At 66.1% G+C, this 14,059-nt stretch overlaps 1 protein-coding gene across 8 annotated transcripts in view; it reads left to right on the forward strand.

Annotated features, from left to right (window-relative positions):
- The window catches only part of PACS2 (phosphofurin acidic cluster sorting protein 2), a 55,964-nt gene that overhangs the window by 31,951 nt on the left and 9,954 nt on the right, over positions 1-14,059 (forward strand). For 3 of the 8 annotated variants that reach the window (XM_045452199.1, XM_045452203.1, XM_045452196.1), the window contains exons 4-18: positions 584-709; positions 1,860-2,022; positions 2,778-2,851; positions 3,040-3,120; positions 4,220-4,279; positions 6,664-6,821; positions 8,675-8,765; positions 9,099-9,173; positions 10,148-10,290; positions 11,139-11,271; positions 11,524-11,628; positions 11,768-11,874; positions 12,329-12,483; positions 12,929-13,051; positions 13,355-13,463. In XM_045452199.1, the coding sequence (XP_045308155.1) occupies positions 584-709; positions 1,860-2,022; positions 2,778-2,851; positions 3,040-3,120; positions 4,220-4,279; positions 6,664-6,821; positions 8,675-8,765; positions 9,099-9,173; positions 10,148-10,290; positions 11,139-11,271; positions 11,524-11,628; positions 11,768-11,874; positions 12,329-12,483; positions 12,929-13,051; positions 13,355-13,463 (1,703 nt within the window). The remainder of the gene's footprint in view (positions 1-583; positions 710-1,859; positions 2,023-2,777; positions 2,852-3,039; positions 3,121-4,219; positions 4,280-6,663; positions 6,822-8,674; positions 8,766-9,098; positions 9,174-10,147; positions 10,291-11,138; positions 11,272-11,523; positions 11,629-11,767; positions 11,875-12,328; positions 12,484-12,928; positions 13,052-13,354; positions 13,464-14,059) is intronic. The other 5 variants (XM_045452200.1, XM_045452197.1, XM_045452198.1 and 2 more) reach the window with 3 other exon arrangements.

The raw sequence follows: 14,059 nt of genomic DNA on the forward strand, positions 1-14,059 counted from the left end.
TTAACACACTCGCTTTAAAGATGAATACCGTGTGGGCATCAGCTCACGTCCCGTTGAAAACCTTCTCTCCTGGTGAGTGTGTCACAGAGGGCTGTGGTTGAGCGAGGCCGGCGAGAACCCCGCCGGCCCCTGCCTCCCGCCGGCCCCCCGGGCCTGCCTGGCTGTGCACGTGACCCTAATTCTGACGCCACCACAGGACCTTCTGGGTTATGTGTTGAGTTTTTTCGGGGGCCAGTTTTATCAGAGAGCTGTTCACCCTCGCAAGTGCACGGCTCTGCGGTCTGGACAGCCGCGTGCAGGGGTGTGGCCTCTGCTCCTCGCACGTGAGCCCTGTTGTTGCAGCCCCTGGCGTGCTCTGCGCGGCAGCCTGGACCAGCACCACTCACGGGCCCACGCCCTCTGCAGTCTGCGCCGTGGGCAGCTGTGCTGGGTGGCCACCGCCCCGCCGACCGCCCAGAGACCCTGGCAGTCCGCTCACATCCGCCAGCGGCGGCTTTTACCGTGTCCCGGACTGAGGCCCACGGTGGCCCAGCGAGGAGTGGCGGCTGGCACATAGGGCAGCCGTGACTTCCCTTCTCTGCAGTACCCTCATTTCTTGAAAAGAGAAGGCAACAAGCTCCAGATTATGCTGCAGCGGAGAAAGCGGTACAAAAACCGGACCATCTTGGGCTACAAGACGCTGGCGGCGGGCTCCATCAACATGGCCGAGGTGAGCGCGTCCCCGCTCAGCCGGCTGCCCCCCGCCCCGTGCGCCCCGACCCGACCGCCTGTGTGGCTGGGCTCTGCTGTGACGGCTGCTCTTTGGCCGAGGGTAGATCCTGGCCCGGCGTGGGTCCGTCCTGCGGCCTCCCGGAAAGAGCGTCCCTGCGGGGGCCCCCACCCCAGCTGCTCCCTCCCGGGACAGCCCCGTTCCCTTCTGCCGGCACTGCCCGGGATGCTCTGGGTCAGGGGGTGACCTGAACGTCAGGAAGCTCCCTTGGAAACAAGCGCTGTTGGTCAGAATGGAACCCGACTGCCCGATGCCACCTTGTCCTGGGGGACCTGGCGTCCCAGGTGTGGCAGGTGTGGGGCTCAGGAGCCCGGGCTTCTGGGAGCTGTGGTGAGGGCCCTGGTGTGTCTTGTGCTGCGGGGCCTCCACCATCATGGGGTGGCGGTCCGGGCTGTCCAGGCCACTTTGGTGCCCACACGGAGCTGTGCTGGTGCCCGCCTGGGGCAGGGCAGGGCAGGGCAGGGCGCCACGTGTGAGTGGGTTGACCAGCCTGACCCTGTGCCCCTCGGCCCTTCTCATCTGGCCCGGGACCCCCATGCGGGGCTCGGACAGTGGCGGTACTGGGTTGAGAGACGGGTGTGGGGTGCAGGCTTTCACCCGGGCTGGCGCACGGGGTGCGCGGAGGCGGTGCCCCTCTCCCTGGTCTGCTGGAAATTTCTCCCGACCGGAATGGCTCTAAGGACTCACCGGCCAGGTGGGCCAGCCTGGCGGGCGTTGGCTCTGCCGCACGAGACTCCCGGCCCACGCTGCTGGCCGGTCCTCCTTGGTCCCCCACAGACACAGGTCCCTGGACTTGGGTCTCCGGGGTCGGTGGCCCACAGCCACAGCCTCACACGCTGTTCGCTGCGGCCAAGCCCCTCCCCTCTCTGACAGCCTCCAGTCCCCAGTGGCAGAGCCTAGTGCCGACCCCCCCCCCGCCCCGTTCTTGGCCAGTGGCCTCCCGCGGCCCCCACACCCGTGTCCCGTGCCTCCCCTTGTCAGGCTGCCCCACGGTTGTGTCTCTTGCCTGCCGCGTGCCGTTGCTCACGTGCACCCGGAAGGTGGCGCTGCCCGGTGCGCTTTCTAGCGCCCAGCCCTGCCCCGCCCCCAGGTGATGCAGCACCCTTCCGAGGGCGGCCAGGTCCTGAGCCTCTGCAGCAGCGTCAAGGAGGCCTCCGTGAAGGTGGCCGAGATCTGGATCTTCTCCCTGTCCAGCCAGCCCATTGACCACGAGGACAGTGCCATGCAGGCTGGGCCCAAGGCCAAGTCCACAGGTGTGTCTGCCTTCCCGTCCTGCCGGGTTTGAGAAGCCGGGGCGGGGGGCTGAGAGGGTTGGTGGGTTTCCCTCTGGACTGCACCCTCACGGCAACATCGTGCCTGCTCTGGGAACCTAGGCTGGGGGTCCCATCCCCGCGCCCTATATACCCCGTGTCCCGCGTCCCATCCCCGCGCCCCGCACCCCGTGTCCCGTGTCCCATCCCCGCGCCCCGCACCCCGTGTCCCACGTCCCATCCCTGCGCCCTATATACCCCGTGTCCCGCGTCCCATCCCCGCGCCCCGCACCCCGTGTCCCGCGTCCCATCCCCGCACCCCGTGTCCCGTGTCCCATCCCCGCGCCCCGCACCCCGTGTCCCGTGTGTCCCATCCCCATGTCCCACACCCCGTGCCGCATGTCCTGTCCCTGTGCCCCACAGCTGCAAGCTCAGCAGGAGGTCACAGGGTTGGCCATGATGCCTTCCGGAGTCTGGCACAGATCCTGGCGTGGCTGTTGCCACCGTCATGATGGGGCCACTGTTCCCCTGAGGTGTGGGAGGGCATGTGGGGGAGCCAGTCAGGCACGAGATCCAGGCTGAATTGTCTGAGGCCCACGGGGGCCGCTGTGGGAGCCGGGAGGTGCGGCCCTGCCCCCACCTGGAAGTGCCCGTGGGGGCTGCGGGTGCCCAGGGCCCGGTCCTCTGGCTGCTGCCTCATTGCCGGGACACCGGTCGGAATCTCAAGGCACTCCCTGTTCCATTTGCTCGTTCCGTAGATAACTACTCTGAGGAGGAGTATGAGAGCTTCTCCTCTGAGCAGGAGGCCAGTGACGATGCCGTGCAAGGGCAGGTAACCTGGGGCCTGGTGTGCGGGACGTGCGGCCACCTGGGAGATGTGGCCTCAGGGCTCCCCGCAGCCGCACAGCCCCCGGCAGACAGCCCTGGACCCTCCTGAGGGGCCCGCGTGCGGGAGGCACTGGGAGGGGAAGCAGAGGGGGGAGGGCAGTCCTCCCAGCCCGGGGCTCCGTGTCTCCCCAGGACTTGGACGAGGAGGACTTCGATGTGGGCAAGCCCAAGAAGCAGCGGCGATCGATAGTAAGAACGGCGTCCATGACCAGGGTCGGTGGAAACTGGTTTTACTAACACTGGGGCAGGGTGGGGGGGGTCGGGGTTGGGGGGGCCCTGGGTGGGGGGTCGGGAGGTGAGGTGCCGTCCAGGTCCCCCTGATCTGGCTCTGCTGGCTTCCCCTGAGGCCCAGGCCACGACTCCAGGAGCCGCTGGCCATTGTTCTTTATTCTCTGGCAGGGGGTCCTAGAGCTCAGCCCGGGGGGGCCAGTGGCTCCTGGCCCTGGGGGGCAGGGGAGGAGGCGGGGCTACCCCCGTCCTGCTCCGGCCACTCCAAGAGCAGAGGAACAGAGCTGGGAGGCTGTCCCCTTCCCTGAGTGAGGCCAGTCCCTTGTTTCTGTTCAGCCTCTGGGCCTGCCCAGCACAGAGGCCCTGGGGCCTGGGCAGGCCTGTAGGCGGGTGGGGGGAGCTCCAGACGGAGGTGGAGGCCCATCACAGGACGCCCACCCCGGGAGAGCTCCCAGAGCCAAGCCACTGCTACATGTGGGCTGAGGCCCCCCAGCACGGTGCTGGACACGGGGTAAAAGGCCACGGGGCACAAGCCCAGACACCTCCCCACCTCCTCTGGAGGCCCCGGCTGGGGGCACGGCAGCACCTGTGTGAGCCTCTGTTTACACTGGGTGTCCGTGCAGGGGAGCATGGCTCCCCTTGAGGGTGGCTGAGGGCGGCTGCCTCAGTCATGGCCAGAGCTCAGACTCTGAGGCCCAGCGCAGCGCTGGGCACACAGGAAGCTTGGGGTCTCTGCGGAGCCCTCGCTGCCTCCCCTGCCCAGCCCGTGCCCACCCCTGGGTCCTACAGGAGGGAGGCAGTGCCGTGGCAAGGGGCCAGCCACAGGAGGCCGAGGGAAGAGCCATAGGGACGGCACACGCCCTCCCTGCGCCCCTCCTGGGTCTGTTACTAAGTCCGGTGCGGCTGTGGTTCTTAATGCTTGCGAAGGGTCAGCGCTGTTGGCGGGCGACAGCCGCGCTCGCGGGAGCCCGTACAGACTGTGCGCCAGGCCCCTCTCTCCTGCCGGCTGCCCCTGGCAGCCCGCTGTGTCCTTGGCGGGGAACCCACCCCCTGCGGTTCTGATTCTGTCCCACTTGCCTTGCAGCAACAAAACTTCAAGCAGAAGGTCGTGGCCTTGCTGCGGAGGTTTAAAGTGTCAGATGAGGTGAGTGAGATCCTGTCTGCCCCCCAGGCCCACGGTGGGGTGTCCTGATGAGGCGAGGGCTCTGGGGGCACCCGGGCCACATCCTGGCTCTGCCTCTGACCGTCCTGTGGCCCCCTGGGCTCCCGTGATACCTCGGGGGTCGAGCAGCGGCTGCCTACGTGTCTCTCGAATCACAACCCAGGGAACAGACCAGGAGGGAGGCTGGACGTCATTCGGGCTGTGACCAGGAGTTCTGTGTTTCCTGTTGGTTCTAAGCCAACTGTACGTTTAGAGCAGCTTCAGGTTTGCGGAGTTGAGCAGAGACTAGCTTCTGTGGGCCCCATCGCCACACACCCGCCCCCCACCGCGGACGCGCCGTGGCACTGGAGCTCCCTCTCTTAGCTGTTTGCCACCCCAAGTGTGTGGTGATGGGTTTGCTCACTTTTGTAACCAGAAGACAAATGCTTTGGTTTTACCTTCCGTGTGGGCAGAGGAAAGCTAGTCCACAGGTTCCGGATCTACCCGGGAGAGGTGGCAGGTAAGTGTCCCAGGTGTCACTGGCACACGTGGTTGTGACAGAAGTGAGGGCGATGGCCACCCGTCCACACATGTGAAGCTCCGGGAGGTCAGCTGCTCTCCGACGCAGGCACTGGAATCGGGTTCTCCAGATCGCTCCACAGATTCGGGAGGGTCCCTGGCAAATCCCCAGCTGCCTGTTGGTAGGCCAGCTAGTCCTGAAACTTACATGGAAACGCAAGGGACCCAGAACAAACAGAATAAGCGATCGTTAAAAAGAACGAAATTGAAGCAATGATGCTTTCTAATTTCAAAACTCAGGAAGAGGTGTGGTAATCAAGACCGTATGATCAGCGAGACCGGAAGTGAATCCATTTAAATTTTTTTTAACATTTATTTATTTTTGAGCGAGAGAAGGACAGAGCGTGAGTGGGGGAGGGGCAGAGAGAGAGAGGGAGACGCAGAATCCGAAGCAGGCTCCAGGCTCCGAGCTGTCAGCACAGAGCCTGACGCGGGGCTGGAACTCACAGACCGGGAGATCGTGACCTGAGCCGAAGCCGGACGCTTAACTGACTGAGCCACCCAGGCGCCCTGAATCCTTCTACTTGTGTTCAATTGATTTCTGGCAAGGATGCCAAGACCACCCGATGGGGGGAAATAGGCTTTTCGGCAAATAGCGATGGTACCACTAGATTTCCAAGTGCTGAAGGGTGAAGTTGGACCCTTACCTCACACCATGTACAAACACCAACTCAAAATGGACCAAAGACCTAAATATAAGAACTTACACTGTGGAAGTCTTAGGAGAAAACAGAGGAGTGGGCTTGGCGGTAGGACACAGAAGCACGGGAGCCAAAGAGAAAACCAGGGCTCAGACCCCATCAAAACATAAACCTCATGTGCTCCGAACAACCTTCCAGAAGATGAAATGGTGGCCATAAGATGGAAGGGTTTTACAAATCGTAGATCCCGTAAGAGACCAGTACCCAGAAGATGGAAAACGTACAACCCCAAATACGAAGACGACACGGGTAAGAAATGAATCGTCCAGCGTAACAGTTGGTCAGAGGGTCTGACGAGACGTTTTCTCCGAAGAAGATACATAAACAGCCCGCAAACCCACGAGAAGGTGCCCGGCATCACGAGGCGTCCCGGAGGCGCAAGCGAGAACCTCACCGAGCCCCACGCGACGCCCGCCGGCAGCTGCGGCTTCGAGCGGAGCAGGGAGACGCTGGCGGGGGTGTGCAGCAGGCCCTCCTCCGGGCGCTTCCACCAGTGATGGCATTCTTGGCGTTTACCTACGAGAGCCCCGGGCGCGTCCACGCAGACTCAACGGTCACAGAGGCTTCGTCTACAGCGGCAAACCCCAGAACGTCCACCCCCTGGCGGTGGCTAGCCCGCGGACGGGGCGGGCGGTGGCGAGGCCTCGCTGCGGGCAGACACAGCGCAGATGGGTCTTACCGCGCCGCGCCGAGTCAGAGGGCCGCAGAGGGCCGCTCTCCGTGTGGCTCCACCTCCTTGACGTTCCGGAAGAGGACGAACGCACGGGACAGAAGTCGGTTCAGTGGGTGCCTGAGGAGGAGAGGGGACAGTGAGAGGCCAGGGAGGCCCTGGGGAGGGAACATCTCCCGTGTGGCTGCGGTGCTGGCCTGTGCCAGCTGCGCACTTCTGTGTGGAAGCTTGAGTCACAGGGGGAGGAGTGGCCCAGCCGTGCCGGCACCCCGTGACTGGAGGCCCCAGGGGTCACCCCGGCGTCTGGCACAGCTGGGCTTCTGGCACCTGCTGGACAAAGGGTGCTCGGCGGCTCTGCGTCCTTTTCCCACCTGTCCTGCCGAGGGGACCCCCACCCACCCCTCGTGCGTGCGCTCACACGTCTGACGTCATCGTAGGTCCTGGACTCAGAGCAGGACCCTGCAGAGCGTGTCCCCGAGGCGGAGGAGGACCTGGACCTTCTGTATGACACGCTGGACATGGAGAACCCCAGTGACAGCGGCCCTGACCTGGAGGATGATGACAGTGTCCTCAGCACCCCCAAACCAAAGCTCAGGTGAGCACCCCGTGGCCCCCTGGTGTGGCAGGGGGCACAGGCTGTGGCGGGGCGGGGGATGGGGAGGCTGTGTTCTGGAGGGATCTCTGTGGAACCCCAGGTGAGCACTCCACGGCCCCCCACATGTGGCAGGGGACGCAGGCTGTGGCGGGGTGGGACGGGGAGCCTGTGTTCTGGAGGGGTCTCTCTGGAATGCGCTTGGGAGCATGAAGACAGGAGACCAGTTTGGAGGCCTTGCAGGGTCAGGGATGGAGAGGCAGGGGCTCTGCGTATGGAGGGTGCTCAGGGGTCTTCCTGAGGTCCCAGCCGGGCTGAGGCGACCGTCACGGGAGAGGCCCTTCTGTGCAGTGGGGAGACGGGCTGCTGGGACCGCAGGGCTTCCCTGTGCACAGGGGAGGGGAGCGGGCATGTCTCCAAGGAGCAGGGCATCTGCCTGGCCGGGGCAGGGGAGGGCAGGAGTGCGTGTGGCCCATCTTGGGGGCCTCACTGTGGGGTCCGGGCCGGCTGCCAAGAGGGGGCCACGTGGCCTCCTGGTTTTGTTTCCCACATGGTGGCGGATGTGTGGTTGGATGGAGACGCGCACTTGGGGGGAGGGTGGGCTTTCTGTGCAGCTGCTGAGCCTCTGGTTGTCCTACTGTGGGTGCGCCTGTGGCATCTGCGGGCTCTGGTTCAGGTGTCCACCTCTGGCCTTCACTGTGGCTCCAGGGCCCCAGCTTCTTGCCTGCTGCCCACCCACCTCCCGAGGCCCCTTGGGCTTTGCCCCCGTCCGCTGGGACAGGCCCTGCTCCTGTCGGCCGCTGGCTGACCCAGGCCACCTCCAGGTCACGGGCAGCTGGTGCTCACAGTTCTGGGAGTCTGCGTGGATGTCTCGGGCACTGTTTCTGCCCTCACTCCCACATTTCTCTTTCCCTGGTGGCTTTGGCACCAGACCATGTGCCCCCTGTCCACCGTATCAGCTTGAAAGGCTTCTAAGTCTCTTCGAATCTATGAGTCCGCCCCACCCTCTCCCCAGCTGTCTGCTGGGGACAAGGTACTTGGCCTGGTCTGCCTGGGGTTGCTAGATCCTGCTGACCCCACCGTCATTGCGCTGTTGAGCCTGTGTTCCTGCCAGCTGGCCGAGGAGCCTGAGGTCCCCTGGCTGGCCTGCTGGCCCTCCAACAGAACTGCTGGGTGCAGCCCGGGTGCAGGCCAGGAGGGGGCAGGGCAGGACCAGGGATGAGGTCCTGGGCCATGGGTGTCAGGCCAGGAGGGGGCGGGGCTTGGGGGTGAGGTCCTGGGCTGTGGGTGTCAGGCCAGGAGAGGGCGGAGCTTGGGGTGAGGTCCTGGGCTGTGGGTGTCAGGCCAGGAGGGGGCGGGGCTCGGGGGTGAGGTCCTGGGCTGTGGGTGTCAGGCCAGGAGGGGGCGGGGCTCGGGGGTGAGGTCCTGGGCTGTGGGTGTCAGGCCAGGAGGGGGCGGGGCTTGGGGGTGAGGTCCTGGGCTGTGGGTGTCAGGCCAGGAGAGGGCGGGGCTTGGGGTGAGGTCCTGGGCTGTGGGTGTCAGGCCAGGAGGGGGCGGGGCTCGGGGGTGAGGTCCTGGGCTGTGGGTGTCAGGCCAGGAGAGGGCGGGGCTCGGGGGTGAGGTCCTGGGCTGTGGGTGTCAGGCCAGGAGGGGGCGGGGCTCGGGGGTGAGGTCCTGTGCTGTGGGTGTCAGAGCCACTGGAGGAGCTGATGTGGGCCGCAGGGCAACCTCTCCTGGGCTGTGGTTCCCTTGCCCCATCCCAGCCCTGTGTGGCCGCCAGACCCCAGGGCACAATGGCTGAGCCTTCAGCCTGGGGAGGGCCCTGGAGGGTGACCTGTCTCCGTCCCCACGCCCAGGCCCTACTTCGAAGGGCTGTCACACTCCAGCTCGCAGACGGAAATCGGGAGCGTCCACAGCGTCCGGAGCCACAAGGAGCCCCCGAGTCCGGTGAGCGGGCTGGACGTGGCAGTGCCCACCCTTGATGGGAGCGCAGACCGCGGGTGGGCCTTCCAGAGTTTCTCGTCTCTGATCCCTCAGGGTGTTGCTTACACACCAGTGTCAGACCAGGCCAGAGCTAACCGTGCTCCTGGGTCTGCGTGTGGCTGGAATCTCCCTGCCTGATGCCAAGTCACTGTCACGGGGTGATCTGAGCCTTCAGTCTAAGGAAGCCCTGGCCAGTCTTCCCAGGCTGCCCCCCAATCCCAGATCCCCCTGCCCGGAGGGGAGCCAGCCTCCGTGCCCACCATTAAATATGCCCTGATTCCCATCTGGTCCACACAGGCTGATGTGCCCGAGAAGACCCGGGCCCTGGGAGGCAAGCAGCCGAGCGACAGCGTCTCTGACACAGTGACCCACGTGAGCAGGCCCAGAGCACGTTTGTTTGTGCAAGCACAAAGCCCACTAACACACTGTCTTTAGGGGTCTGAGCCCGCGGGGCAGGGCTTGACACTCAGGTCCTTACCTTACACCCCAGGGTGTGGTCAGGGCCCCCTGGATTCACCCCCACCCTGGGGGATGGCCAGGGTTCCCCTGGATTCACCCCCTCCCTGGGGGATGGGTTAGGGTTCCCCTGGATTCACCCCCACCCTGGGGGATGCTCAGGGTTCCCCTGGATTCACCCCCACCCTGGGGGATGCTCAGGGTTCCCCTGGATTCACCCCCTCCCTGGGGGATGGGTTAGGGTTCCCCTGGATTCACCCCCACTCCAGGGGATGGTCAGGGCCCCCTGGAATCACCCCCGCCCCAGGGGATGGTCAGGGCCCCCTGGATTCACCCCCACCCTGGGAGATGGCCAGGGTTCCCCTGGATTCACCCCCATCTCAGGGGACTTTCAGGACTCTCCTGGATTTATCCCCAGGCAGAGGATCAGTCAGGGTTCCCCTGATTTGCTTCGATCCTGGGTGACAATCAGGGCCCCCTGGATTCACCTCTACCCTCAGGGCATGGTCAGGACCCCCCGGATCACTGGGGACAGTGGGTGTCCCCCTGCTTTGCTGTCAGCATAGACACTGAATGCTGGGTTCTGGCCCCTGTTCTCTCATGGAGGTTCTCAAGGAAGATGTCTGGGACCAGAGGGCAGGTTTTAGGGAGATTTGGAGGAGGTTTGGTGCTGGTCTCCCCAGCAGCTGAGACCAGGAGCCCTGTGGTTGGATGTGGGGGTCAGCTCGGCTCCCCAGGCCAGCACGTCCATACCACGTGCAGGAAGTTGCGAACCCGAAAAAGGCCCAGACACCCCCACCCAAACCAGGGACTTGCCGGGTGTGAGGCCGGCCCTCGGGAGGCCCCCACAGGGTGCGCATTCCCAACGAGCCTCCTTCTCTGCACATCAGAGCACCCCCGCCCCTGGGGAGCAGCCTGCACAGCCGGAGGACAGCCCGGAGGTGGAGACCTCCGCCCTGGACATGTTCACCGAGAAGCTGCCGCCCAGTGGGCGGATCACCAAGACGGAGTCCCTCGTCATCCCCTCCACCAGGTGACAGCATGCCCTGGGGAGGCTGTTGGCCGGGCATTGCCCACGTGGGCCGGTGTGGTGGGCAGGGCCCCGTCTGACCAGATGAGAGTCACTTAGAAGCACAGAGATCTCGGCCCACCCCGGGGTCCACAGTGGACCCCTTGCACCCTGTCTGCAGCCAGCAGGCCTGCTGGGGCTGAGGTGTGGTTCCTGTGGCCGTCTCACATTTTCTGCCACCTGTACCTTGTGGACCTGTGTGACACCAGATGCCGGTGTGGGAGGGGGTACCCAGTGCCGTCAAGGTCAGGAGCCCCCAGACAGTGGCTCCAGTCCAACGCTGGAGCCCTGGGGGGGAGGGGGGGGCCTGGACCTGCCTCTCAGAGCCATCGAAGTGGGGGTCTGAGTTGCAGCTTTGCATGGGAAGACACACTCAGAGGCTGTCTCACCTGTCCCCCCCCCCACCATCTTGGTCAGTCTGGGGGTCGTCTCTGTGCCCCTCCCTGTGATGTGCCCTTCCTCACCTCGGGCACCTAGCCGAACTCCCAGCCGCGGTCGGCCTTGTGCCTGCACCACGGCCAGAACCCCCGTTCCCACCCCAGGACGTCCCTCTGCAGGGCGGCCAGGCCCCGGAGGGACAGCGGGGCTGCTGTGGTGCCCCCACTCCTTCTCTGCTTGCACACGTTTAATCGGGCCTCATGCCGGGTTTAAAGCACGTGCGTGTGTGCTCGTGGCCTCCACACTCACCCCACAGATGAGCCCCTCGCCCGCCACCCGCCCCACGAGAATCCACCACAGCCCCACCGCTGAGAGCCCCCTTCCCTGGGCAGTGAGCACGTGGGCCTGCCCCAGCCTGTCCTGGTCCCCCACAGGTCCGAGGGGAAGCAGGCTGGTCGCCGGGGCCGCAGCACATCCCTGAAGGAGCGGCAGCCGGCCCGGCCACAGAACGAGCGGGCCAACAGCCTGGACAACGAGCGCTGCCCGGACACGAGGAGCCAGCTGCAGGTGCGTCTCCAGGAGAGGAGGCCACGGACACCTCCGACCCACCCGGGCCGGGCAGCTCGAGGGTGGGATCTGACCGACCCACAGTGTCTACAGCCCAGTGACCTCTGTCCAAGGCAGAGCCAGGTTCCTGAGCAGGAACGGGACCGGGCTGTCCTTCCCCCCTCCCGGGTGGCCGCTGGGGCAGGGGTCAGCTGGGCGGGCGACAGGACGCGGCGCCCTTCCCACCTGGTGTGGACGGGCCTGTGTCTGCAGATCCCCAGGAAGACCGTGTACGACCAGCTCAACCACATCCTCATTTCTGACGACCAGCTACCTGAAAACATCATTCTCGTCAACACCTCCGACTGGCAGGGGCAGGTGGGGAGGGGGCTGTCCTTTCTGCGGCGCGGGGGGGGGGGGGGGGGGGGGTGTATCCTCCCTGCGGGGGCGGAGAGCACGTGCCCGTCCTTGCGAGGCCGGGTGGAGCTTTGAGGCTCCGCCCGCCCCTCGCTCCCAGTTCCTGTCGGAAGTCCTGCAGAGACACGCGCTCCCCGTGGTGTGCACGTGCTCCGCGGCTGACGTGCAGGCGGCCTTCAGCACCATCGTCTCGCGGATACAGAGATAGTGAGTCCAGCTGCCACACGTGTGGCAGCCGGGTGTCCGTCGGGGTCCCTGCGCCCCAGCCTTGCCTGTGGCTCTGCCCTGGGGGCTGCGGGCGGGTTCCAGATGTGCCCGCCCACCGGCTCCCCACGGCCCCATCCTCTGTCCAGATCTGGGCGCTGGTGGGAGTTCCTGCGGTGCAGGGGGGCTCCTGGCAGAGACCCACCATCGGGGGCCTCCTGGGTGTGGCCAGCAGGCCCCCCTCCCCCCCGCCCAGGGGGCACGGTGCTCCTGCTCTCTGGGGGTCCTGGGTGTCGGCCCCCCTCGGGGCGCAGGGGGCACGGTGCTCCCTTCGTCCTGAGCGGTGTGTGTGCCCGGGGCCCTGGGGACACCCCTTGGGCGCAGTGGGGTGGTCCTGGCAGCAGGGACGGCGCCCTGAGGCCTCTGTCCCCTCTGTGTCCTGCCCTCGGGGCCTCAGCTGCAACTGCAACTCCCAGCCCCCGACCCCCGTGAAGATTGCCGTGGCGGGCGCGCAGCATTACCTCAGCGCCGTCCTGCGGCTCTTCGTGGAGCAGCTGTCCCACAAGACGCCCGACTGGCTGGGTTACATGCGCTTCCTCATCATCCCGCTGGGTGAGGGGCTCGCGGACGGGGTGGGTCCTCCTCGTCCCGCTGGGCGGGGGGCTCGCGGACGGGGTGGGTCCTCCTCGTCCCGCTGGGTGGGGGGCGATGCGCCACACGCGCCCCTCTCGTGCTGGCCCCGCACGCACCTCACGTGATGCTGTCGTCACAGATCGGGTGGGGGTGGTCACAAGGCCTTTTACGTCATCAAACCCTGGGTGACCGCACTCTTCGTTTTTGCTTACGCCATTCGTTTTATGACCAAACCCGTAAACGTCAGCACGTCGGAAAGTGCTGGATCCTGGGGGAAGACTCATTGGCGCCCGAGCCCCACTTGTGGTCTGCAGGACGCCCCCCAGCCCATGGGGAGGGCTCTGGCGGGGCCACACAGCACGTCTGTCCGGGTGGACGCCACGGACTCCGTGGCCTGACCCCCCCCCCCCCCCGTGGCTCGCAGGCTCCCACCCTGTGGCCAGGTACCTGGGCTCCGTGGACTACCGCTACAACAACTTCTTCCAGGACCTGGCCTGGAAAGACCTGTTCAACAAGCTGGAGGCCCAGAGCGCCGGTGAGGCCCGGGGTGAGCTGGCCGGTGAGGCCGAGAGGCTTCCCCGCCCCCGCCGCGCCTCTGTGAGAAGCAGCTGGGTGCCCTCCTCTGTCCACCGCGGGCCTCGGGGCTGGCCGCTGGGGCCCGGGGTGGGGGCTCCTGGGGACTTGGAGCGGCCTTGCTGCCCTTGCCCGGGAACCCTTGAGCGGGGAGGGCAGAGGGCCCCCTCTGGCGCCCTCAGCATGGCCACTGCTCCTGGGCCGGGCCCTGGGCAGACAGGTGGAGTTGGGGGAGAGGCGTGGCACCCCACGGACCCTGCCCGGCTTCCTCCTGCAGCGCAGGACACCCCGGACATCGTGTCGAGGATCACGCAGTACATCGCGGGTGCCAACTGCGCCCACCAGTTGCCCATCGCGGAGGCCATGCTGACCTACAAGCAGAAGAGGTACCTCGTTGGGCCCCGGGCTGGGCAGGCCGTGGCCGGGGCTGGAGGGGGAGGGTGGGTACCGGTACACCCGGCTCCACGCCGCAGACACGGGCCACCGTGGCTGCGGCTCTCGGCCCCCTGGGCAGCACACCGGGGGCTCCTCGGGGTGGCCTTCAGGGACAAACCTGGCTGGGCTTGGGGGAAGCCTCGGGTGGGCCTGGGAGCCCCAGGCCCTCCGCCGTATCGGTCAGAAGAAGGCAGTCTGGTGTTTTCCATTTCGTATGTTGGAATTTCTCACCGTGAAGGGTCAGAGGCAGCGGTCACACCGCCCAGCCCTAGCAGCGACCTGCTTGCTGGAACGCAGGCACAGGCTCCTTCGACTGCCCGGCTTCCCAGCCGGCAGACAGTTCTCGCTCTGCCCTGGGGCAGGACGCCGGGCAGCAGCGGGCGCTGGGGCTGAGGGCGGACAGAGGTCTGGCTGCCAGGCCCAAGTGGGCGAGGGCCAGGGCCCGGGAGGTGGGGAGGTGGGGAGGTGGGCTGCAGGGCAGGCCCCGCAGACCGCAGCGTCTCTGCCGGTGTCCGAGGGGCACGGGACGGCCGGCCCTCCCGAGGGG

This window comes from Leopardus geoffroyi, chromosome B3 (assembly GCF_018350155.1).
Source record: "Leopardus geoffroyi isolate Oge1 chromosome B3, O.geoffroyi_Oge1_pat1.0, whole genome shotgun sequence".
Classification (NCBI taxonomy): Eukaryota; Metazoa; Chordata; class Mammalia; order Carnivora; family Felidae; genus Leopardus; species Leopardus geoffroyi.